Source organism: Meriones unguiculatus, chromosome 3 (genome assembly GCF_030254825.1).
Source record: "Meriones unguiculatus strain TT.TT164.6M chromosome 3, Bangor_MerUng_6.1, whole genome shotgun sequence".
In the NCBI taxonomy this organism is placed as follows: domain Eukaryota; kingdom Metazoa; phylum Chordata; class Mammalia; order Rodentia; family Muridae; genus Meriones; species Meriones unguiculatus.
The window spans coordinates 173,611,610-173,637,537 of NC_083351.1; the positions used below are offsets into that span (position 1 = coordinate 173,611,610).

General features: G+C 44.9%; 1 protein-coding gene and 1 non-coding gene across 2 annotated transcripts in view; one reads left to right on the forward strand and one right to left on the reverse strand.

The window, feature by feature from the left end:
- Positions 1–25,928, forward strand: part of Cds1 (CDP-diacylglycerol synthase 1) — a 68,522-nt gene that overhangs the window by 24,625 nt on the left and 17,969 nt on the right. Inside the window, exons 3-6 of the mRNA XM_060381026.1 lie at positions 5,108–5,204; positions 11,571–11,668; positions 12,927–13,066; positions 25,329–25,387. Coding sequence (XP_060237009.1) covers positions 5,108–5,204; positions 11,571–11,668; positions 12,927–13,066; positions 25,329–25,387 — 394 coding nt within the window. The remainder of the gene's footprint in view (positions 1–5,107; positions 5,205–11,570; positions 11,669–12,926; positions 13,067–25,328; positions 25,388–25,928) is intronic.
- Positions 19,897–20,003, reverse strand: LOC132653450 (U6 spliceosomal RNA). The gene has a single exon (XR_009591189.1). It is a non-coding gene; the product is annotated as a U6 spliceosomal RNA (small nuclear RNA).

Sequence of the window (25,928 nt, forward strand, 5' to 3'; positions counted from 1 at the left end):
GTAGAATTACTGGAACTTTTGGACTACAGGTGAAAGATTATAGCTATAAGTGCTTGCATTAAAAAAAAAAAAACACAAATAGACCTAAAGCACAAAACCTAATTATATACATGTCAAGGGCTTAGAAACACAGAACGAGCCAGTCCCAAAGCAGTAGGTAGAAAGAAGGAAGACCACGGCAGAAATCTGTGTGATGAAGATTAAGTAAATGTGTAGAATCAGAGTTGGATCTTTGTAAAAAAAAAAAAAATTAAGTTCAGTACTCCCCCAGCCAAATTAACCATAATCAAGAGAGAGAAGACACAAATTAATACAACCAAAGATAACAATGGGAAGGTTCTTCAGATTCCAATGGAATCAAGAGGGTGATTAGGGAATGCTTTCAAAGCTTGTGCTTCAAAAAACTGGAAAATCCCAAAAATGGATGCATTTTAGACACCACAGGCCAACAACTATTAGATAAAATCCTTTAAAATAGACTTTTAAAGTCTTCTGACAGCGAGCCTAGGACTAAACACATTCACTGCTGAACTCTAGCAGACATTTAAAGAACTAACTTCCAATATTCCTCCAACTGTTATAAAAAGGAACACTAACATATCACTATGATTATACCCAAATGAGATTAGGACATAACAAAGAGAATTAGGGGCCACAGTCTCTTGAAGGATGTAGACAGAGGAATTCTCATCAGAACTTTCCACAGTGGGGCTGGAAAGATGGCTCAGTGGCTAAGCACTTGCCACAAAGCAGTGAGGAACAGCAAGATCTGATAGGGAAACGGGAAAGGGTCTTAGGAAGGGGTAGGGAGGTAGATACAGAAGAAGGATGGAGGTGGGTAAAATAACAAGATGTCTGAAAAAAGCCGCGGGAATCCACCATTAATTATTTACCAAAACAAAATACCCCCCAAACCATTATATATGTAATTCCATATATAAATATACGCATATAATTTTAATGATACCTTCTCATCTGGGCAGATGGTTCTTCCTCCAAGAGACAAAGACCATCTAACAAACACCCCAGTACCAGACATGAGAATCTCTGTTTTGGGGTTGGCCAGGGCTACCCGTGAGACTCCCAGAACATGCAGCCTGTGACTGACTTTTGGAGTTGGTTCCCCAGTAGAGGTTGGAACTAGAGCTGACTGGAACCCATCCCCGAGTACACTTCCTTTGACCTGGGACTTAAAGTGGCTGTTCTGTCTCTCCTTCTCCTAAATGAGAGCCACTGTCTCTCACCACGTACAAGAACCAATTAACAGAACAAATACAAACACAACAGTCTTCTTTCATAAAGAAAGAGCTTAGAGTGATGGCTCCTGGTGAAGAACAGTTGCCACTCTTACAGAGTTTGCTTCTCGGCGGCGCCCACTCAGCCCTGTCAGACAGCTCACAGCTACTGTAGCCCCAGCTCCAGGGGTCCACTCCTCTCTCTGTACACCATGGATGCCTGCTCTCACACGTGACCCACCCATACCCGTGCTGGGTGTGTGCTCGCAGGCCTGCCGGTCAGCACAGCACAGAGCTACTGCAGTGTGGATGCTGTTGCTCCACCATCCACAGTAGCCACAACATGGCTGTTGTCAACAGACACGTGGCTCGGGAAGATGTGATACACAAACGCTGAGGATTTTATTGAGCTGTAAAGATAAAATTGTATTTTCAGGAAGTTGGATGGAACCAGAAATCGTTGCATTGAGTGAAATTAGCCAGATTCAGAATAATGTGGAATCTAGCTTTAAATTCCTGTATGTGAGAGTGGGCATGTGTGCACGTATGTCTCTGTATGTGTGTGTACACATAGACCACACAAGAGGGGGAGGACATGTAAGGGGGGTGAGATGGTGGAACAAGAGGAGTAGTAGGACACAGGGTACGTGTGACAGGAAAGGAGGAACAGGCGATGTTTTGGTGGGAGGGAAGGGGACCAGCCTGCAGAGAGGAATGGGAGGGCAGAGGGGAGCACAGATAAAAATGTACACACACAAAAACAGGGATATATTGCAGTGATGCTCATTAATTTGATGCTAATAAAATGATTTCTCTAAGGTAGCTAACCAGAGCATGTTCCTTCATGCTCTGAAGGTGTGTGCTGACTGTAATTTTGAGACGTTGGGAAAGGTAGATTCACGATGAGCATTTCCTGTTCTGGGCAGCTGCTGTTCTCCAGCCCAGAGCCAGACATGGTTGGTGTGAGGTGTGGCAGCTCCCAGGCAGGGCCTGGCTTCCGATATTTCTGCAGTGTGTTCTTCTCTAGGGGAGGGCTAAATATGATTCCAGGTTTCATACAGACAGGACAGGATTATCGTCAGTGGCTGGCTTAAGGCCCTTTATTTACCTCTGCCTAGCTTTATGACTTAGCCCACTTTCCTAATCCATTCATTAATCTGCAAAGAGTTACATCTTTAAAATGAAGCATGCTTTTTTTTTTTTTTTTACTTTAACTAAATTTTAGTTCAGATCTGAAGTTCAGAGTCTGATGAAAAAAAATCATGATTCTTACATATTTTACTGAAGAGCAGAGGGAAATAGAGTGGGATAGATTCAATTTGAGGACTTCAAAACAAACCTGGGAAGCTGGCAAAAAGCTGTTTGGATTTAATGTTGACATTTTGGATCCCTGTGTACAGAAATGGCGTGAAAGGTTATCTGAAAAAGAAGTGTCTAAACTGTGCAGGATTGGAGGTGAGAATGTGCCTTACAGGTGAAACACTGGCCTATCACATGTGGGTCTGCTGGCTGTGAGCCCCAGCATCATGCACGTGCACACACACAGACACACAGACGCACACACAGACACACACACACACACACACACACACACACACGCTACACTTAGGATTCATGTTCTCTCTTTCTCTTTTTCCAGAGCTGAGGACTGAACCTCAGGCCTTGGACTTGCTAGGCAAGCACTCTACCACTGAGCTAAATCCTTAACCCCTTGTGGATTTTTTTTTATGTGTAAAAAAAAACGTAAAACTTGGGGAGGGGCATACATGCAGAAAGGGGAGGGAGAGTGGGATTGGGAGGGAAGGAGGGGAGTGGCTTATGGAGGGATACAAAATTGAATAAAGTGTAATTAATAAAAGTTAAATAAAATTTTTTAAAAAAAGTAAAACTAGCCATATAACATAGGGGTGTGGCTGAAAGCAAGAAATATAGTCAATATTTTATAAGTAGATGACATCAACTATCATTTCTATTGTAAAAAGGAAAAGACCTGTGCCTAGAATAAAATGTATAAACTAGACTAAATTGAATCAAAATCTTTTGTAATATAAATTAAACGTTACGATTGGAACTAATAAAAGTCATACATGCTGGTTGATTTTAATTGTCAGTTTGGTTTGACTTACAAGCCCCCAGAGCATTAATTCGATTGACTTGGAGTGTGTAATGGTGGTTGCAGAGGGGTTGACAGAGCAGGGAGACATGAGTGAGGACAAGGGCTGGCATTCCACTTTCTGCTTTCCGGTTGGTGCCACATGTGTGTGTGTCCCAGTGTGATGCAGGAGTTGGGAGGGTACCAAACAGTTTCTGCCCCCATGCCTTTGATCTTCCCACCCCCCTCCCCATTACCCTGAGCTACACACACACACACACACCATTTGATTTTAACATATTTTGTGTACAGTGACTAGTGAAAATTTATTTTAAATTTATTTTTAAATGTATTATGTATGTACACATAAGCCACAGCTCTGGTGTACGGAGCTCAGGATAACTTTCTAGGGTCTTTTCACCCTTGTCACCTTCTGCAGGCCTACACAGCAAGCACCTTTACCTGCTGAGCTGTCTTGATGGCCCCAAGAATCTTCTAGCTTTGTGCTTTATGTTTTTATTAACCTGTTGATTGGCTCTGTATCTCATCGTGTATTTGCCGAGCACACACTCTCTACAGATGCATTTCTATTTTGTTGCCATATCTCGAGCAGACAGGGTAGTAGAGGAAAAGGCAGTGTGTATTCAATGATGTGCAGCTTACATAAATCATTCCTTCCTTTTCATACTCAAATATTTTTGAATTCTTACAATATGCATCCAACACATGTAGCTGAGGACCTTGGATTTTCACGAAGCTTGCTAGCAGAACTCACAGAGGATGTGTTGGCTCAGGGAACATAGCAGAAGAAGTTAGAAATCCATGGTAGCCTCCAGCTGTGGGGCCCAAAGGATATGTGGTAAAAAACAAACAAACAAACAAAAAACCATTAAAATATTAAAGAAAAACAGCAGAGGGTTTGGAACAGGAATGACCCACATTCAGGAGCTTTCAGAATGTGTGAGACAGGGTCTTGGTGCCGTATAGGCTGGCCTCATCCTCCAGGGTTTAAGTGGTCTTCCATCGCTGCGTTCCGTGTTGCCAGGACTGCAGGGATGTGGCACTGAACCCAGCCTTAGGGATTCTCGGATGGTTTACAAGTGACAGTCCATGTACTGGACTATTCTTAGATTTTTGTCTGTTTGTTTTTTTGATTTTTTTTGTACAGAGCTTGCTAATATGCCTTATGGCATGATCAGATAATAATGAATGTAAGGGCCCCCAAAGGATATTGTTGTAGGGTGCAGCCTGAGAGGAGAGAGTTGTTGGACAGCTTCGCCTTACAACGGAAGTCTGGGGAGACCAGTCTTCAGCGTCGTAGGAGCCAGCCCTTTGTACCTGCCATGACGTCTGCATTGAGAAACCAACGCCAAGTTTCCATGTGGCAGGCCTGCAGCCTTTGCCACCGTTGTAACTGGGCCGTGTTTGTATTTACACTTTCAGGACCCGAACATCTTCCTGTCCAGGACTCCCTTCAGGCTTCTCCTCCTCACAAGACCCTGGTTGGATACCTATTCCCTCACCCAGGCTGACCACCTAACTCCCCATCCTCAGATTTAACAACAATCACTTTCTTTCTTTCTTTAGCTAACATAAATTAAAACCTTAACCCTCAGCGAGCGATTGCCATTTGTTGTTATTATATAAAACGAAATAAGATGATCTTCAAGAATAGTTAGGAGAAATTCCCAACCCTGGAAATTCAGGACTGAAACAACACATGCCACAACTTTAAAAATCACATTATGAAGTGCTGACTCTACAAACCTCTTCTTTGTAGATGGAAGAACTGGTGGATCCGTGGGATTCTCACCCTGACCATGATCTCCCTCTTTTTCCTGATAATCTACATGGGGTCCTTCATGCTGATGCTCCTGGTAAGTGACTGACTTTTCCTAAGTGCCTCTGCTTTTCAGTACTCATGTGTTAGTGAAGCAATCTGAGCCTATGATAAGAGAAAAGGTAACACAAGACTTGGCAACAGCCAATTCAGTTCCTTAAAGCACGTTACTGTTTGTGAAATGTCCCTCAGCGAGCTCCTTGGGCAGCGACCAAGTGTACATTTATGCACAGACTTCCCTGTCTCCAGTGTTGTGCAGAGCACTGGATACAGCAGAGACACACATGCCACTTTCAGACATTTATATGTGACGAGATCCCTGACTTCAAGGAACTTAGCCCAACAGCAGAAGCATCCGGTTAGCCAGAAGACTACACAGCGCTAGGTAAAGAGTGCTAAGTCTGTGACAAGCCGTGTGTGAAGCACGAGGACAGAGACGTGTGTCGTCCGTTGTGAGTCGGGATAGCAAAAGGCGTGCAGAGAGAGGGTGCCCGCGCTTGATCCTGAGGGGTACTCGGAGACAGCAAGGCGGAGTTAAGGTGGACACTCCAGAGTCCAGGCAGGGGTTAATGGCGAAGCTGGCACCTCGGGCGAAGGATCTGAGCCGGCCTGTGAGTGGTGCTAGGGGTGGGCCTGGAGAGCTGAGGGGAAGTGCTGGCAGACCTAGATGTGTCCAGGACGCCCACAGTCTCGAAGGTAAACAGACTCATGAAGCTCCTCCCTCATCCGGGAAATGCCTTCAAGGTGACTGAGGCGTGCCAGGCATCACAGTAGCACCAGGGTATGTTAGTCGTGGTGTGGAGAAAAACACGCCTGTCTTCTGACGGAGCTTGCTGCTGACACTGTAAAAAGCCGACTAGCTGCTTGTAATTACAGACTGCAGTGTTGTAAGTGAAGACCAGCGCTGTGAGAGCAGAAGAGGGGTTAGCAGGCTTTCTGGAAGCGTTGTGCAACGCAGGTGAGCTTCCGGCTGCAGGCTGAATAGGAGTCAAGGAGGTGCAGGGAGGAGCCGGGAGTGGAGGAGTGCCTCCCAGAGAATGTATCCCCCAGTAGTGGGAGCCAGGAGAAATCCACTAGTTCAACACACTTATCAGGTGTTGCCAGGGATCCAAGCACGGCTTAGCAGTGAAGCGTGACAACCATTCTTGGGGGTGCACGCAGTGTCCCTCATGATTAGTGTGCAAGGATGAGCTAAGAGGATGACAGGACTCTGGGTAAACTGGTCACTTCCTCTGGCCAGTCACCACTGCATCCACGTGGCACCTGGTCTCACAGAGCATGCTTGTGATGCAGACAGCTGCGCTGTCCTCGTCCTTTGGCACAGCTCAGATCACCCAGCCTCTTCCATGGAAGCACCTTCCCGCTCTGCCTGCCAGAGGGTGCGAATGCATTTACCTGTCATTTTGTCTTTAACCCCCAGCACTCAGTCCTCTCGAGCTGATATGGCTATCAGCAATATGGTATGGTTCTTTTTTTTATTAAGGATACATTAGAAAATAAAGTTAGTCACAGTGAAAAGTGTCATCAGCTCAGTACATCTGGGGTGATGCTCCTGAGAAGGCCAGGCTACTTGTTCATGATGTAATTCAGAACACGCTTCGTTCATCCCAGTTTGGATCCTGACTGTTTCTAGGGCAGGGTCTCACTAGACTGTCTCAGCTGGCCTTGAACTTGCTGTGTAGGCCAGGCTGGTCTCTAGCTTGCAGTCCTGCTACTTCAGCCCTGCAGGGCTGGCGTTGCAGGCGTGTGCTACCATGCTCAGTGGGGTCCTGATTTTTAAAAGAGAATCAAATACCTGTCTAAGTACTTAGGATTACTGCACTTTTTCCTGCTATGAAAGGAAAATAAAGGTTTTTCTTTCAAGTTACATCCATTGATTGGTGAGGTAAGTCAGTGGAAAAAGATAAGACTGGTAAAGATTTAGTTAAAGCAGGTGTGAGCTGCTTGGGTGATATTATGGTATGTGCTTAAAGTCCTGTTTCTGTTTGGACAGGTATATGTTACCCCTGCCATGCATTCGCTTATCATGTCAGCACTTTAAATCAGTTCAAGATAGTTTTGTTGAAAACTCATTTCCAACCAAGCATTGTGGACAGACGCAGGAGGACCAAAAGTTTGAAGCTAGTCAGAGATGTGGAATGAGTTCTAGGCAAGCCTGCAGTTGCTAGCAAGACCTTACCTCAAAACCAAACAAATAACCCCAACAACCAAACAGATAAATAACGACAAACAGAACTCCCCCTCTTGTTGAAACCTGGGCACACGCTTTCGTTAAGCCCTCACCTTAGGTGACGCTGCTACTGCAGGACAGACCTCTTCTCACCGTTCTTACACAGGCATCCTCTGTCCTAAAGTGCTTCGAATCCTGCTTTCGAATGATGCCATCACTGAACACGATGTGAGCTAAAGGCAGATGAGAACACAGAGAAGATATTGTGGGAGCTTTCTCCACTCTTTTTGGGAACTAGCCTAAGAATTGTTAATTCGTATTATAGAATTCATTTTAATGCTTTCCACTGTGAAGATGGGGACAGTTTATTAAGATTCATTTTTGAAGATTTTTCACAATTACTCCAAGTCTATCATCAGCTGCCCAAACCCAAATCAGGCTGCCTGCCACTGGGTATCTCTCTTTTGTTCTTTCAGTTTGTGCTTTAAAAAAAAAAAAAAAAAAAAAAAAAAAAGGCATTGCTATAACACTACTATGACTAAAATTTTGTGCCCCATCTTTTTAATTAAATACCATTTCAAAGTCTTGTATTGTTCCACCATCTCCAGCCACCGACTGTGGTAGGTTCCTCTGTCTAATGGAATGTGAAGAGCATTGTGCTGTTTAAATCACTGCGCTAGCTTTCGACATTCAGGTGATGTTCAGTCTCTTTAATGAGTACAACCCTATCTTGAACTTATTCTGCACAAATAAGTTCTGATTTCTTAAACCACATTATTTTCTTAGAATAGACTCCTGAAATAAAAATAGGTATTTTTATTTGCATAACCCATAGCCGACACTCAACATGTCCAAATCCTGTGTTCTTTCCCCAGCCGTCCTTCAGAACTGTTCCAGCCTTTCCTGGCTACTCTGTGTTCCTTCCTCACCCTCTGCCCCTCTTGTGTGGCTTCTGTCCCCTGAAGAGCTTCATATGGTGAAGGCTTGGCTCCCACCTGGTGGATCCAGTCACGGAGGGGTGGTTAGGTCACCTGGAGTCCTAGCTAATCAGCAATTTATCTGATGGACTCAGGCCCTGACGGACTTGTTGGAAGGTGGGGAAACTTTCAAAGGTGGGGCCAGTTGAGGAAGTAGATCAGAGGGGCATGGGTTTGGGGCTGTGTCTTCTCCTTGTCTTGGCCCTCCAGGGAGGAAGAGCTCTGTTCCACTGTGCCCCTACCATGATGATCCAGCACAGTTTCCCCTCCCCCAGCCCAAACTGTGAACTCAAACCTTTGAAATCTGTTCCTTTCTGTCAGGGGGCAAGGTCCCAGTGTCCTCCCTGACAGAATCAGTGTCCCTGCTTGCCCCTTGTGATGCCCTCTGCTGGTGTAGTCATCCTGCCTGCATTACTGTCCCTGCTTCTGCCACTCCCTTGACCAGAATAGTCATGCCATTCCTCTCCTGCCATCCACCACCGGCCTGGCTCTCTGTTTGCACCCACATCTGTATACTCTGAAGTACTTACACATGTCATAACATGCCTCAGTCATCTGCTGACATGACTGCCTACCTCTGTTCTTTGGCCCAGCCGCTACCCTCCCATCCCCCACCAAAGGTGTGTGTGTATGTGTGTGTGTGTGTGTGTGTGTGTGTGTGGATATTTCCACATGGCTTTAGAGTGTATCATCACAGACAAAGAGCAAATGTCCTGACTCATTTCCAGGAGTCGCCAGTAACTAATGAAGTAGGCTTCTCAAGAATTGGCTGGTGTTTTTAAGGCTGTTAACACATTAATTGGGTCAATGAACTTCTTTCAATGTTTTCTACCAGTATCAATTGCCATTGGTCAGCTCAGTCTCCATGGAGGTTCCCTAGTAAGGGGAGCAGGGGCAGTCTGTGGAATGAACTGGCATGAAACGCCATTGATACTGGTAGCATGGGGTATCAATTTCTGTGTAGTCTTCAAGTCTGGGGTACAATTATGGAGTACAATTCTGTGTAGTCTTCTAGTCCTTAATAACATAAGTATATTTTAAAGATTTTTAACTCTAGTGTTTTGAATTCCTAATTTTGATTTCCCCAGTCATTCTGTATTCTCCTTGCAGTCTGTAAGGATAATCACACAGATAATGTAAGCTGCTAAATAAAGCCCTTCTTTCCTCCTCTTACTGCAGCAGTGTGCAGTGCCGGGTGACAGTGTCCAGAGAGACTGCATCACTGCAACAGTGTGCAGTGTCAAGTGAGAGTGTCCATGGAGACTGCATCACTGCACTAGATGTTTTAAAAGCCCTTTGTTCTGTAAATGTTGTGGCTTGTCATTTTGTCTTAACACTGAGCATTGTCCTCATTCTATGATTATTATTGGGAAAATAACCTTTTATTTTGTATGCACTCAAAGGTTATTTGAAGAATGACCTTTAAAAATTCCTTGTTTATGTGATGCACTAATGACTTTGGCGACCAGCACTCTTTCCTGTACTTTGATATAATACATCTTTATTGTGTGGCTAAGGGGAGCATTTACTTTTTCACAGTATAGGGTTGGACATATAAGTATTTAGTGGCAGAATAGCTTAAAAATATCCTGGATGGCAAATTTGAGGTTAATTTATAAAAATATTTGTGTGTGCTCCTGTTTGTGTGTGTGTATGCGTGTGTGTGTGTGTGTGTGTGTGTGTGTACATGTGCACACACACATGTGGGGGTCAGGATGGCTGTCGTGTGTGTATCTCCCTTGGTAGTTATCTTTTGAGGCAGGACCTTTCTTTGAGCCTGGAGCTTGACACTACAGGCTGATGGCCAACAGGCCCTGGGGTCTGTCTGTGTCCTCCCTGCCCTTCCCCCCCAGGGCTGGGGTTTGAACTTCATGCAAGTCAGCTTAGGTCGTCAAGCTTGTGCGCCATGCTGCTTTATCCACAGACTCATTTCTGCAAACCCTGAGAAGTAACTTAAAAAAACACCTTCAAACCTGACTTTTGAAAACTTTTTCAACGAAAGGCCAAATAGTAGTATTTTAGATTATAAGCTGCAGATAGATCTGTGATGTAATCTTTGGATTTTAAACTCTTTAAGCTTACAAACATGCTATTCTTGTACAACACTGTGATCATAAGCCTTTGTGTGTGCTCTGTAAAGAAGGGAAAACAGTCTCACCCTTTGGTTCAGAGGTTTTCAGTGTGCCCTTTGGAATTGATGTAGGCCACACTTGAGTAAGATGCTGCGATTTCATCTGGATCCTTGGGTCTCTCTGTCTTTGGGAAGAGCAATGGGTAGAAGTCAGTTCATAAATACGAGGACACTATGCAGACAAAACTTGGTGACTTCATTGCTCAGGCAAAGTGACGTGTAGAAGGCTGATGGTGACTGTCCAGAATGGCCAGCACTGTTTCTGGCTGTCGGAGTCTGCATAGCTGTGAGAAGGAAAAGTGGAAGATAAGTTAATTATTTGTCCTAGACATTACCTTTTCTCTTCTTTCTTCCTTCTTTCCCTTCCTTCCTTCCTTCCTTCCTTCCTTCCTTCCTTCCTTCCTTCCTTCCTTCCTTCCTTCCTTCCTTCCTTCCCTCCCTCCCTCCCTCCCTCCCTCCTTCCTTCCTTCCTTCCTCCCTTCCTTCCTTCCTTTTCTTTTTTTTTTTCACTATTTGTCTGCAGCTGGTCTGGAACTTACAATGTAGAGACCAGGCTGGCCTTGAACTCACAAAGCCCTGCTCTTCTGCTTTCTGGGACTAAAGGTGCATTTACAGAAGCAGACCTCTGTCAGTTAGCTCTCCCTACAGTAACCTAAGAAATAGTAGTGGAGAAGTCAGGCTGGGCATGTCAGACCTGTAAGTAACACAGGAGGTGAGGCAGAGGCGTGGGCAGTTAGAGGCCAGCCTGCTCTGTGGTATGAGAAGGGAAAATCATCCACCTTGTCTCAAAAAGGGAAGATCATCCACCTTGAGAAACGGAAATAAATAATAAAAATAAATGGATATGGTCCACACAACTGCCCGAGTTGTCGCTGCCCCTCAGGCTTTAAACTGCTGTACAGGATTTTGGGAAGACTGCAGAGCTTCATTTAAACATCCTTTGGCTACCCCATTATGCATCACTTATTGGAACGAGCGAGTATTGCCTTTTTGCTGTTGCTGTTTAAAATAATTAAAAGTTCGTAGATTAAGATTCTTTAAAATACACGTGGCAAAGGGTTGCTTTTAAAAAGTAACAGCACAAATATAAGCACTGGAGCCCATGCAACTGTGCTTTCTCTACAGGTTCTGGGCATCCAAGTGAAATGCTTCCACGAGATCATCACCATCGGGTACCGGGTCTACCACTCCTACGACCTGCCGTGGTTCCGAACACTCAGCTGGTGAGTGGCTCTGAGCCGGCTCTGGGTACGCACATCTAGCCCATTCTAAAGTTTTAAGTCAGAATGATTTAGAGGAAGACAAACACGACATGATTTGTAGAAGAGGAAATGACCTTTGCTCCATCTCTGGCACAGCTTTCCTGAAAGTGTGCATTTCAGTCTTCATAATATCTGATTAATGATTAATATATACGCTGTTTTGTTTCCTCCCTGATCTTGATTTTATGAAAATGCTGAACTTATCTTTCCCCCAAATTGTCAAGAGAACACAGAATATTTGTACAATATGTGTACAAATACGTGCAAAGTTCTGCTGTATGTGTTTTTTAAACACTCATCAAGACCCTGAGTAGGAAACATGGCCTTATCCTTTTCGGCCCTCCTGGGAGTTACTCTATGAACCTCTTCCGGGGAGCCATTGCCTTACTAAGACAGAGCTCCCTGACCTCTGGGGCTCAGAATATCGTGGCTTGTCCTGTAACCCCAGTTCTGGGATCTGACACGCACAGCGGCTTGCCCAGATGTCTGAGGCGGGAGGTCAAGGCCAGCCTAACATCTAGAGTACGATCCTGGAGTTGGGGGAAGTGTGGGGTCCAGAGGTGAGTGTTCATACTGACAGGATACTTTTCTTCAAGCGGTTTTCTTCATTTCTCATAAAATATATAGAAAACACACACATATGGGGAATATAACAAACACGTGTGCGCGCACGCGCGCACACACACACACACACACACACACACACACACACACACACACACGCTCAAAACAAGAAGAATCAGTGCTCACTAGAGCCCTCTGGGCATTGCTAGGAGCTGCGTAGGACATCAGGGCTGTGTGCAGGGCCACGTGGGGAGATGCCCAGCATCTTCTTCCTTTCCCTCTTGCCTTGAGGTGGGATTGAGTCCTCCAGTGTGTGTTCTTAAACATGAGACCAGTGAGCAGCGAGGAGGTAGCTGCATTGTAAACTTAATACTGTGTGTACGTAAGTGTGTTCGTGGGCACGTGGGCATGTGTCTGGCATATTTTGACGTTGTTGTTAAACACATGAGTTACCTTTGTTAGATTGCTGGTTGCTCTTGGCTGATAGGTTTAAAATTAAGTTAAAAATGAGAAAAAGCATTTTGGAGGAGCCTACTTTGGATTAATCACCTGCTCTGATTTTGATCTTAGTCTAGGCATCAGAATGCAGGGAGAAATTCTGTCACATTTGAGGGGAGAGCAGTGGACACAGCGAGCTCATGGGTTTGAATTCCAGGTACTTCCTGCTGTGCGTGAACTACTTCTTCTACGGAGAGACGGTGGCGGATTACTTTGCTACGTTTGTTCAGAGGGAGGAGCAGCTGCAGTTCCTCATCCGCTACCACAGGTTCATCTCCTTCGCCCTCTACCTGGCAGGTAAAGAGGCCGGCCGCACTGCAGCCAGTGTTCCCTGTTTGCTTTTACAGAGGCTGTTCAAATGCATCTGTGTTCTTTCTGTTACCCTTTATTCTGGGCTCTCTTTAAACCGCTTCTAATGGATATCTCTTCCACTGTGGGCTTAAGTAGCATGTACTGCCTAGTGGTAATTTAAAAAATACATAACTGTAGCATTCCATATTCTTGAGATTTTTTTTTCTTTTCAATTTATAGTTTTTTAAACCCTTTGAAACACAGAGTACTAAATCAAATATAATTTACAGAGAAACTTTTAGAAATATATATATATATATATTTATAATTGTCCCTAGGGAATAAAGCTTTCTCATCAGGTAGTCTTCTGGACGTGGTGTGCAGGTGTGTTTACAGGATGCTGGCTGCCTCTTTACTGCTCTAGATTAAAAGTCAGCTGTTTACCGAAGAGTTAGAATGAGCCAAGTTCTGGTCTGTACACGAGGCCTCATTCCTTAACGCTCTGATCCGAAGGAGCCAGTGGAGTATGTCAGGGCTTGTGGAGAATGGAGGGTGTTTTCTGAAGGACTTTTTCTCGTTTTATATTAGCCTTTTTCCATCTAATCCTGTTTTCTGATGTTTTTATTTTGATTAAAAAGTTTATTAATGGGGGCTGGAAAGATGGCTCAGTGGTTAAGAGCATTTGCTGCTCTTCCCAAGGAGCCTGGTTCAGTTCTGAGCACGCATGTGATGGCTCAGAACTGTCCAGAGGATCCAGAACCTCGTCTGTATGCACACACCCATGCAGTCTAAACACACCTATACTCAAAGAGAAGAAATATATCTCTAAAAAGTTATCAATAAGGTGCATCTAAATATTTCTGTTCTTTCAGTCTGGAGGTAGTTGGTCCATTTGAATTCTAGGCAGCTGGAAGGGGTGTGGTCATGAAGGGAAGCAGTGATCGACACACCTTCAAGTGTGGCGTGGGATCCAGGGCTGCCCACCTGTCGGTGCACATCCATGTCCTTCTCTTGCCAAACAACAAGCTGGAGTGCTTTGAATGAAGCGTCAGTTCTGAGGCGGTCTTTCTTCAGGAGAAGCTCTGAGGCGGTCCTTCTTCAGGAGATAGGAATATACCTTCCCAGTTTGTACAGCAGCAGCACTTTGCTCTTGGCATTTAAAAACGTTAGTGAAGTTAGCAGGAAAGAGCACGCCTGTAACCCCAGCACTGAGGGCGCCAGAGGCAGGCGGATCTCTGTGAGTTCAAGGCCAGCCTGGTCTACAAGGTGAGTCCAGGACAGCCAAGGCTACATAGAGGAACACTGTCTCAAAAACAAAACAAAGCAAGAGTTCTGTAGTGGCTTCTGGCTTCTGGCTTCTGGTAGGGCTGTTAAATAATTACTTAGCAATAATAAAGGGTAATTATAGTATACATCATTTGTGTTATTAGTTCTTAAAATCAGTTTTCAGAGATTTCTAGTGTAAACTGCGTCTCTGCTCAACTTCTCTCAGATGCTTTCCATTCTGTTAGTGATGTACCTCCTTCTTTATTTTTGGCATCATTTATTTTGACTTCTTGTTAAATCCTATCTCACGTTCCACACACACACATAGGCCTTTCAGTCATTGTTTATACAACTTAACAGGTACACAAACCATGCCTTCATGTAGAGCCAAATACCACCTATTTCCATTCATATTTTTAAAAGATTTTAATTTATCTTTAGTTTATTTGTGTGGTGGTTTGCTGAATGTATGTCTGCTCACTGTGTGCATGCAGAGCCTGAGGAAGCCAGAAGAGGGCGCTGGGTCCCCTGGACCTGCCATTAGAAATGGTTGTGAGCTACCAAGTGGGTGATGGGAGTCAGACCAAGGTTCTCTGAAATAGCAGCCAGTGCTCTTACAGGACAAGCCATCCATCTAGCCCTCCACTCATTTTTAACTCCTTACTCTCCTCCTACTGACCCAACTGCCCTGCCTTCTCCATCCCACACAGTTCAGTTTCAGAGTGGAACCTTCCAGGGTTCCTGTGGATCTGACTCACACCTGCTGGTAGTATTTTGTGCTTTTGTTTGCAGATGTCCACTCAAACCAGAGTGTGTCTTCTGTGTCTTTTTTTTCCTGGAGGTCTCTGGGGCCCTCCTCCTGTGGGCCAGCCATGCGGAGGCTTCCTGCCCTCACGGTCTGCCTTACGGAACTTGCAGAAGCAGAGCCTCCAGTAGTGTCCTGTGTAACGGCTCTTCAGTCTGTCCTCGTGCCTGCCCTGTGCGAGACGCTCCTCTCGCCCTCACTGAGCCATTTTGGTTCTAGAGAAGACCTTTAGTCAGCCCTGCCTTCCCAGTGCCGTAGAAGTTACCTGTACTTCCTGCTTTTGAATCCTGCAGATGATTGTCTTCTGTTCTGTGTTTTGCTTGGTCTCTGTCTTCATTTCTTTCCGTGGCATTTCAGGGGCTGCCAGGGGATGAACGGAAATGAGTGCACATGCTCAAAGCAGAACTCTGACTCGACTTGCGTTCTTCCTGTGTCTTCACACAGCCCATCGGCCTCTCAGTCCTGGGGGCTGTCAGGGAGAGCCTGCCTTTCTAGCACAGGGCCTAAAGTCAGTGGAGTCTAAGTAGTGTGCCCTCTGACCAGGGCCTGGTCAGAGCCTGTCTATGGGCTACTCTCCAAATGGGAAGCATGCCACAATTCTAAAGCAGTCCTGTTAAAGATAGGATGTTTAAAAAATATATATCTTATGTGTCCATAGTAAACATTCAGAAAAACAAAGACTTATTCAATGAAATAATTCAATCCCATAGAGCCTTAGGTCCTGTCTCCAGAGACTTACTGTTTATTTAGAAATTTCCAGACCATTCAAGCTTTGTGTTCCTATCTTTCCTCAGCTATTCTCCTGTTAGCATACTTTTTAAAGCTCCTTTATTTTCATTTCTTTTCTCTTTTTCTCCCTAGTCTACCCAGCCCCTTCCAACACCCCAACACCAGGTAGGAGAGAGAAAGGATTAGTGGGAGAGGGGGTGCAGTTCTCTTAGCTGCTTTCTGCTGGTCAGGGTTGTCAGGTTCCTTGGAGCCAGCCCAATCCTTGTTTCAGGAGATCTCCATCTTCTTGTCTCACAGCAGCAACCAGGAGCAGCCTTGTCCTTTCTCTGATCCCCTCACTCTCTGGGCTCTGGCATTTATTCTGTATCCAGAGTCCTCAGATTTAAACTCTGTTCAGCTGGCAAAGAGCTCCTCTCAGAGCCTGCATGAGGCAAATAGCTGTGGACCATCTGAATCAGTCCCACGTTCCATACCTGGGATTAAAATAAAAACATGATTATATCCACAACATTCTCCTAGACAGACAAGAGCAGATTGTTCTATAGTTTCCAGTTCATGTTGCTCCATGGTGCCTTATACTGATCTGTAGTTATGTGGTCACCTCAGACTACCATTTGCCGTCTGATAGGCACAGTGTCAGCATACATGAGGCCGTTTCCTCCCCTTCATCTCACTGCTGGTGACTCTAGCTCTAGCTTGGAATAGCTTCTGTAGAGCTGAGACACTAAACTGATTTCCTAGTTTCCGTTTATCCATTTTACACGTTTCCCAACCAACTCCATTTCAGTGATTGGTTGGTTTGGTTTGGTTTGGTTTTTTTCGAGCCTGAATTTCTCTGTGTAGCCTTAGCTGTCTTGGACTCGCTTTGTAGACCTCAAACTCACAGAGATCCACCTGCCTCTGCCTCCCCAAATGCTGGGGTTACAGGCCTGCACCATGATGCCTGGCTTCAGTGATTGTTTTATACATTAAAGTTTTAGACTCTAATAAAATAAAACTACTGTTGTTTTTCTTCCCCCAACAATGTGCCGATTTCTGCCGCAGACATGATGTACCACAAGCGTTAATAGGCTCAGTGCGTCCCCTGCTCATTTGAAAGCCACCAGTCGCTTTCCTGAGGAACGATGAAGCACTTCCCATGCTCTCCCAAGTGCAGCAACCCTGAGAGCGTAAGGGGAGATGGAGGTCGTTCCCACCCGTGAGCGAAGGCCTGTGGGCTTCAGGCCCACCAGTTCACTGCAGAAATGCAAATGATCAAGGAGTAAAGGAGCAGGAAGGGAAGCGCCCTTGCTCTGAGCAGGGCTGGGGCCATGGCCACCTTGGAGGAGAGGTAACCCTGACCCCTGGCATGAAGACTGAGGAGTAGGCAGGTCTCTGCCACTCAACCCCAGAGAGACCAGCTAGCCCAGCCCAGCCAGGAACAGAGCTGAGGGATGATAGCCTCTGCAAGCCTGGAAAGGACACACATGCATCTTGAGAAGCTGTTCCTGTCATGGGAAGGGTTTGAACTTCTCTCAAGGAATCCCTCCCCCCGGGGGGGGTTCCATATCAAAAGAAGATAAGAGCAGATCTGTGACTCAGAGAAAATGGATGGGAACAGCACCGAGGACAGCTAGGAGGCAGAGCCTGAGTGCTGCAGGTTTATGCTCGTAAGGAAGGGGTGTAAACTTTAACAATGAGACAGCTGGCTCTTGGAAGCAAGGCACTATTTTACGACAGTATAAAAAATTGCTTTGTATCCCTGGTTATTGGCTTAAAGTGTACTTTTTATTTGAGATCTTTGTATATCCATATGTACTTGTAAGAATTAACACTTCCCTTTAGCATTCACTCAGTTTTCCACTAATGTAGCATTCTGGAAAGCCCTTGTACCATCCCAGGAGGTAGACGTTATTACAGTCCTACAAAAACACTCTCGCTGTGCAGTGTGGAGTGAGCAGGGAGCTGTTGGGTCCACTGAGGAAACTCCACAACAAAACTAGCAGAGAAGTCTCTGGCTGTCATCATTCAGGTGTGTTCTAACTGTGACCCCAATCAGCTGTGGGCACCCACTATGTCTCACTGTGTGTCTCTCATTTGGTTAATTCCTGAGCTCTGTGCTGCGTCTAGAATAAGTTCCCATCACCTGTGTGTTTCCCTGGTGGTTGGAGGGCCAAGCAGGAGCACATGCACACGGTCTTTTGAGTGGTGCCGCCTTGGTCTCACTGCTTTGCTTTGCTGTCTCAACGTGAGTCCTCAGATTGTTCAGAACTGTAAGTCTGGCGGATGGAGCTGGACTTTGAAATGGTGTGAGGAAGTAGGAAGTGCTCTATGTTCATCTCTTTGCACTATTCACATGATAGAGCGAAAGGGCGTTGTGAAATGTTAGCTTTATTGCAGTGATAAAAGAACTTTGGATAGTATGTTACTTAGCTGATATTAAGCAAAGACAACCTAAGCTGTTTCGCTGACATTAAAGTTTATTGAAATAGAATGTTGTTATCCCTGTGTCTGTGCACCTCATCAGAGGCCAAGAAAGTCAATGACTTGCTTCCTGTCATATCAGGTGACTCGCTGAGGAGGATCTGAAAGCTGTTCTGACGTTTAGAGAATCTTGTCACAAAACAAACTTGACTAATAAGCAAAGACAAAATAATCAGCAGGACTAAAAACAATACAAGTTTCTCCAGAGACTAGATTTGCTTAAAAAAGGTAGTCCCACAAGCTTGGGGACTTGGATTTGGGCTCTTTAGGAATGTGGTTGTAAATTCTGTACTGACAGGTCCTTGAGTTTGGGGTGTTAGACCCCAGAGAACATCAGCAACTTCAGACATGAATCTGTCTGTAAGTTTAGCATCTGATGATTTTGTATACATTTCTATGTGGTTGCTTTGGCTTCTTTAAAATCCTTTGGCAGCTCCTCTTCGTTTCACCTTTGTAGAAACAGCCCAGCTGTAGTCTAGGTCTGACTAAGCCCCATGATGCAGTGCGGCTCTGAATTTTTGTTTAAGATGATACTAGAAGTTTCGAGTTTCTCAAGCAGAATGACCAAGTAAAGAATCAGGGTGAGCTGGTAAAGCACCTCGCTCAAACCCAGGCCATCTTCACGGCTGCTTTAGAAACGATGTCACATGTTTACAGAGTTGTTTAATCACTAACAGTAAAATTTAAAAACAGATTTATTTATGTTTCTTCTAGCTCTTTTTTTTCTATTTGGAATCTCAGTAATTTTATTTTATTTTATTTTATTTTATTTTATTTTATTTTTTCCTTATCAGTTTCATTTTATTAACTCTGTATCCCAGCTGTATCCCGCTCCCTTATTTCCTCCCAATCCCACCCTCCCTCCCTCTTCTCCACCGTGCCCCTTTCCAAGTCCACTGATGGGGGGGGACCTCCTCCCCTTTCATCTGACCCTGTTTTATCAGGTGTCTTCAGGACTGGCTGCAAAGTCCTCCTCTGTGGCCTAGCAGGACTGCTCCTCCCTTCGGGGGTGGGGAGGTCAAAGAGCCAGTCATTGAGTTCCTGTTAGAAATAGTCCTTGTTCCTCACTATGGGAAACCAATTGGTTACTGAGCTACCACGGGCTACATCCGAGCAGAGGTTCTAGGTTATATCCATACATGGTCCTTGGTTGAATGTCAGTCTCAGAAAAGACCCTGTGCCCAGATATAGTTGGTCCTTGTGGAGCTCCTATCCTTTCCCCGTCAGACTAACTCCCCTTCTTTCATATGATTCCCTGTACTCTGCCGAAGGTTTGGTCATGAGTCTTTGTATCTGCTTTGAAAACACTGCTAGTTAGAGTCTTTCAGATGCCTTTGGTAACTCCTTGTCATACGTTCAATGCACATCCCATCTGTCTTTCTAAACGAGGATTGATCATCTTACCCCGTGTCTGCTCTCTTGATTATCTTTTTTAGGTGTATAGATTTCATTATGTTTATCATATCTTATAGGTCTATATAAGTGAGTATATCCCATGTTTATCTTTTTCCTTCTGGGATATTTCACTCAGAATGGTCTTTTCTAGATCCCACCATTTGCCTGCAAATTTCATAAAAATACGGAACGCTTCACGAATTTGCGTGCCATCCTTGCGCAGGGGCCGTGCTAATCTTCTCTGTGTCGTTCCCATGTTAGTGTATGTGCTGCCGAGGCGAGCACTTCCTCATCTCTTTATCTGGGCAGTGAATGCTGTAATTCTTGTGCCCATCTCACTGGTTTTTGTGTTTTTGTTGTTGTTGTTCTTGTATATGTTGTATCTGGAATATCATAAATGTTTGATAAGTTTTAAATCATTAACTCAGTTTCTGAAATTTGGGCCTTTTCACTATCTCAGTTTTTCCTTCACTTTTCCTGTCATGCTCAACCATCTCATTTTCTTTTGTTCTTTGCTGTAGACTCATCTCTTTGTTGGAAACTGGTTCTTGCTGCTCCCTGGGGAGTGCTTGGGATGGGATACAGGACCTTCATCAGCACCTCCAGCTCAGCCAGGGCAGCAGCTTACACATAACTACACCGAGAGCTGTTACATCACAGCTCAGTGTGGTTTTGGGACCTGCCCCAGTTTGCTCTCCGTTGCTGTGATAAAATATTGATCAAAAGCAACTTGAGGAAGAGAGTTTATTTGGATTTCATTTTGTTCTCCTGGTCCATCACTGAGGGAAGTCACAGTGGGAACCTGGAGGCAGAAATGAATCAGAGCCCGTGGAGGAGCGTGGCTTACCGAGTTGCTTCCTTGCTTGCTCAGCTCCTTTCTTAAACACTCCAGGACCAACTGCCCAGGGAAGCCACCACCACAGTGGGCTGGGCCCCCACACACGAACCATCAATCAAGAAAATGTCCCACAGGCATGTCCACAAGCTAATGTGATGGAGACATTGTCAAAATAAGTGTCCCTCTCCCCAGGTGACTGTAGTTTGTGTCAAGCTGACAAAAACCAAGCAGCATAGAAGCCTCTCCAGTGAGTGCTATTATTTGTGGTAATGTAATAAAGCCTATGATTTTAATTGAAAACATTGCTATGTAAATATTCTCTGCTAGATAAGAAAAATGTGTGACTGTGGATCCAAACACATAAATGATCTTTTCTCTAACGTTATTAAGATATACTGTATACATGCATTTATGTTTTAAGCATAAAATATTCACATAGCCATGGAGTTGTGAATGATGACTTTAATGTCTATTTTTGAAAAGAATGCTTTTCTTTAGAAATATTTAGCTTTAGGTAAACTTAGGGTCTTAATCACTGTTCTATTGCTGTGAAGAGACACCATGACCAAGGCAGCTCTTACTTAATTGGGGGTTGGCTCACAGCTCCAGAGGCTTAGTCCATTATCATGCAGCTTGCATGCCTGGAGCAGAAGCTGAGAGCTGTGCTCTGGCCCACAGGCTGAGAGGTGGAGTGGAGGGAGAACGCCCGTCCTCTGTGACACATCCCTCCAACAGGCCTGCACCCACCAAGCCTTCTAATCCTTTCAAACAGCGCCACTATTCAGTGACTACGCATTCAAGCATAGGAGCCTTTGGAGGCCATCCTTATCAGACCACCACTCTTTACACCTGCTTCTCTGAAGCAGAGAACTCTGTGGCCTTAATGTATTTAGTTCTCAAGTATCTGTCCTGTAGGTGAAAATGGTTTGTCAAGATTGTTCCGGATAAAATGTCAATTAGAAAATTACGGGATGGTTCTGCCGACCATTTTGTTTGCTGCATTCTAGTGTGGACACCCTTAGCTAACGATATCAAGACATTTCCAAGGCCATGCCTGGGGACTGAGGGATATGCTTGGGCAGAGAGGATTGTCCAGCAGCACCTGCCTCTGGCTGGTCCCCACCAGCCTTTGAATTCAGTGTAGCAGACATGCAGCTTCAAGCACAGGTCAGCAGCGCACAGTTGCGCAGAGAGCCCATTACTGCTTGAACTGCAAGATACATCTGCCTGCTGTGGGCGGAGTGTCGGTTTCTCTGCTGCTGTGGTAGAATTCCCTGACAAAAGGCAGCCCAGAGGAGAAAGGGTTAATTCTAGTTCTCAGTTCCAGGTCAGCCCATCATCTTGGGGAAGTCAAGACAGGAACTTGAAGCAGCCAGTCATACCCACACCCAGGAACAGAGAGAGGATGCCTGCCTTTCTGCTTGTGCTCTGCCTCCTCTCTGTCTTTACACAGTCCAGGATCCACTTAGCACACACCAGCCCCCACAGGCATGCTCACAGGCCAGCATCATCTAGAGACTTTCTAGATCCTCTTCTCAAGTGATTGCAGATTGTATCAAGTTGACAATTAAAAATAGCCATCGTAGTTTATGGCCTTTGGGTGGACCACGGTTACCAAAGTGGAATAAATTCATTTAAACTGCACAACAACACTCAAGCATGCAAGCACAAGCACACGCGCGTACACACACACACACACACACACTCCTTTGGCTTTGTCAAAGATTGTTAGTGTCATGCATCTCCTTCCCTCAATGTTTCTGTCCCATACCCCTCCCCAGGCAAATCCTTCATCCTGACAGCCCATTTTTCACATTTCTCCCCATAGCACCTGTGTCCCAGCATTCCCTCACTAGAGCGCCGCCTCTGTGCCCCTTTCCTCTCCTGTTTCTGCAATTCCTCACATGGTACACTCACCATTCAAGCCTGGGGCTGGTACCCAGAGGTAAGAGAATATGCAGTGTTCGTCTCTCTGGGCACGTGCCAGTAAGTGTATAGCCAGGAATTTACTTTTTGAGAATGTTCCACCCCGATTTTCACAGTGGCTGCAACAGTTTGCAGTTGTGCTAATAAAGGGGGTTCTCTTTCCCCTACGTTATCACTAGCATTTCTTGTCAGCTGCTTTCTTGATCTTAGCCATTCTACTGGGGTAAGATGAAATCTCAAAGAGATTTTAATTTGTGTTTTCCTAATTGCTAAGGATGTTGAACACATTTTGAGATATTTCTTAGCCATCTTATTGCTGTGGGGAATTCTCTGTTCTGATCCCTTGCCCAATTTTTAACTGTGTCAATTTTCTTGACTGGTTTGTGAATTCTTGTATATTCTAGGTATTGAGCCTTTATTGGGTGGAGAGCCGTCAACTTTCCTCTTCTGTGGATCTTCACTTGACTAATTCTTTTCTCTGCTGTGCTAAATGTTTAGCTTTGTGAGATACCATTTGCCAGTTCTTGGCCTTAATACCCAGGCAAATGGGGCTCCTTTCAGGGGGGCACTCCTTCACCTGTACCGTGTAGGGCACTGTCTGCTTCCTTCTAGTGGTTTCAGCATTCCAGGTTCCACACCGAGGTAGTTGATAACATTTCGAGTTGATTTTGTACTGTGTGCTAGATAGGTGCCTGTAGGCTTAGATTTTTCAAACACCTACTTTATTGAAGGTTCTTAAATGGCTCTACCTCCCTTGCAGTGCCCTGACCTTAGGTGGGAGATTAGTAGGGAAAGAGGCTGTAGACCTCTTTTACCTACTTCCCGCTGATTAAGGTCGTTGGGTTCTTGGGGGTAACCAATCTCAGTTATTGGGATACCAGCCGTCCAGTCAAACAGCAAACAGCTGGCAAAAGAGGCGGTACCCCTCAGCAAAAGTGGCCAGACTCCGCCCACCCCACATGGCAAGAGTCCACCAAAGTGGCAAAGCAGCACAAAAGTTTTCTGGAGTGGTCCTCTCTGCAAAAACCAGCAAAGCTATGCAAACCATCGCAAAATGTAGACACAAAAAGTGTTGTCTCACTGTCTGTGGGCTTCTATCTATCCCTTCTCAGAGTCCACACCAGGATGCCTTCCACCTGGCAAAAACCATGCCCCTCGCATGAGGTAGTTTCCAGCCGACAGACATCGCGTGCCCCTCACAGGGGCTGTTTTCAGGGATAGGTGCGTTCTACATCCCGCACTTGGAACCAAAACAAAAAGCACATGACACAACAGAGTTTTCAAAGAGACCAGAAACTTGGGAACTTTCACTTTAGGTCTCCAGCTTCATTCTTCCACATGTGGGCATCCATGAATTTGAGGAGTTTTGGTTGACCAGAGGGGCTAAAGGGAGGAGGGGGAGAGGGAAAATAGTAAATGCAGGTTCATATATGAAATTCTCAATATGAAATACAGGAAACATAAGTCTAGTCATCACAGAAGGAGAACTTAAAAGCAGTAATCCTAAAACGAGACTCCTTGGCAGTTGGAGCAACACAGACTCCATGTTCTTAGTTCTACCCACTCCTGAATGTCGTTACAGCTTTTGGATGTTTCCCCCAAAGAATGTTTCTCCCCTGGCTCTGCAGCCTAGTCAGCCAAACTCCTCTGTGGATGACAAGACGTAGGAAGTATGATCAGTGCTGCAGGGTCCCTCTGTTGCCATAACCCTTGCTCTTGGACGCTTAAAGTCAGTCAGCTAAAAGAGGCGGGGACCCCGAGGAGAGGTGGACCGGCAGTTTTGCTGACCTGTGCGCTGAGTACAGAGATGCAGAGGCTGTTACTTACCTCATGTGGTATAGGTCAGTTGACATGCAGATTCAGTGTCTGTAAGATTCACTGTAAACTCACTGCAGAATTCATGGAGGCTTGTCCAGATTAGACCCAGTTTATGTATTTTTAGTGTCTGCCTCTGCTAGAAACGTGTCTTTAGAAATTTACTGGTGTTCTGAGCAGGCCCCTCTTTGTGTTAGTACATGATTAGAGGGTTTCACTGAATTGGATAACTGCAGTGCATCTTCATTGTAATAAATGTATGTGATGCAATCCTAAGTTCAAAGAAATTACTGAAAAGCACACTTTACTGTATTTATACTACTGGTTTGGAAATTTTCAAGTAACTCTCTGCCTGACTCCTGCCACTTGCGTTTCCACAGAACTGCATGACTTGGGGGCCAGGAGCATCTAAACATTTCTTTTCACTCTGTGACCCTCAGTGAAGAAACAAAAACTTTTCCGTCATTTGTGAAGTGGAGACGCTAATGGGCAGCTTCCTCAAGGATACTGGAGTCAATGCACAGGAAAGTTTAGACGGGAGCTAGCAATATACGGTGTTTAACAGGCACTAGCTGCCATAATAGTTATTAATTTCCATACAGTGTGGACATTGAACATATTCTGTACATCCTCTCAATCAGTTGACATGCTCTGTGGTGGGATTCACTAAGCTGAAGATTAAACGTAGGACCCTTCACATGTTAGGCAAACACTCTATCGCTGACCTCCCAGCCTGCTCTTGAAAATTTAAGATGTTTTCCAGCTTCATATTAGCAAGGAGCTAATTCATTTCATCAATGTAGGAGATAGTGATTGAACTTTTTCCATGGAATATATGGGGCACTTTAAAGATTTGAAAATTTTTCCATTAGGAAACTCCTGAAATACTGTAATGTAGGAGTGGTTGTAGCATTGAGTGATGGCTAAAATATGCTTGTCATGCGGGAAGCTGGTTGTTTTTGGGTGAGGGATGCTCAGAGAATCTCATACTTTCTTCAGGATCACACAACATGTCTTGTGTCTTTGAACAGGTTTCTGTATGTTTGTGCTGAGCTTGGTGAAGAAACACTACCGTCTGCAGTTTTACATGGTGCGTATCAACAGCTCGACACAGCTGCCCTTGTCTTCTCCCTGCACTTGAAGAGATAATAGTCAAATTAGCTAGTCTTGCCTGAGCCTGAAATCTTTTACAATTTTTGTGTGCATTAGATACAAAGTATTGAAGTTGAAACAAGTGTTGAGAATTAAAACATACATTACCCTAAAGTGTTCCTGAAACATGTTAACATAGTGTCAGAGGCAAAAAAAACAAAATGTCAGTGGAATGTTTGGATTCTCCAACTGTGGGGATTCGAGTCTGGGATAGCTGCTGACGCACAGGAGGTGTCTGCGTTGTGCTTTTGTGGAAGCTGACTTTGAACACCTGCTGCTGGCATAAGCATATCGGCAGAACCTGTGCCACTGAGATGGTTTCGGTCAGCCATAGATTCTCACTGCCCGAAAGATGCTTTGTTCAGGGGAGAGAAGCAGTCAGTGTTTCCTATGGTTTCTTTATACAGTGAACTTCTCATTTTCTTATAGTGGCGCTAACTGGGAGTCTGAAGCGAAACGCTGAGAGGTACAAAATGACA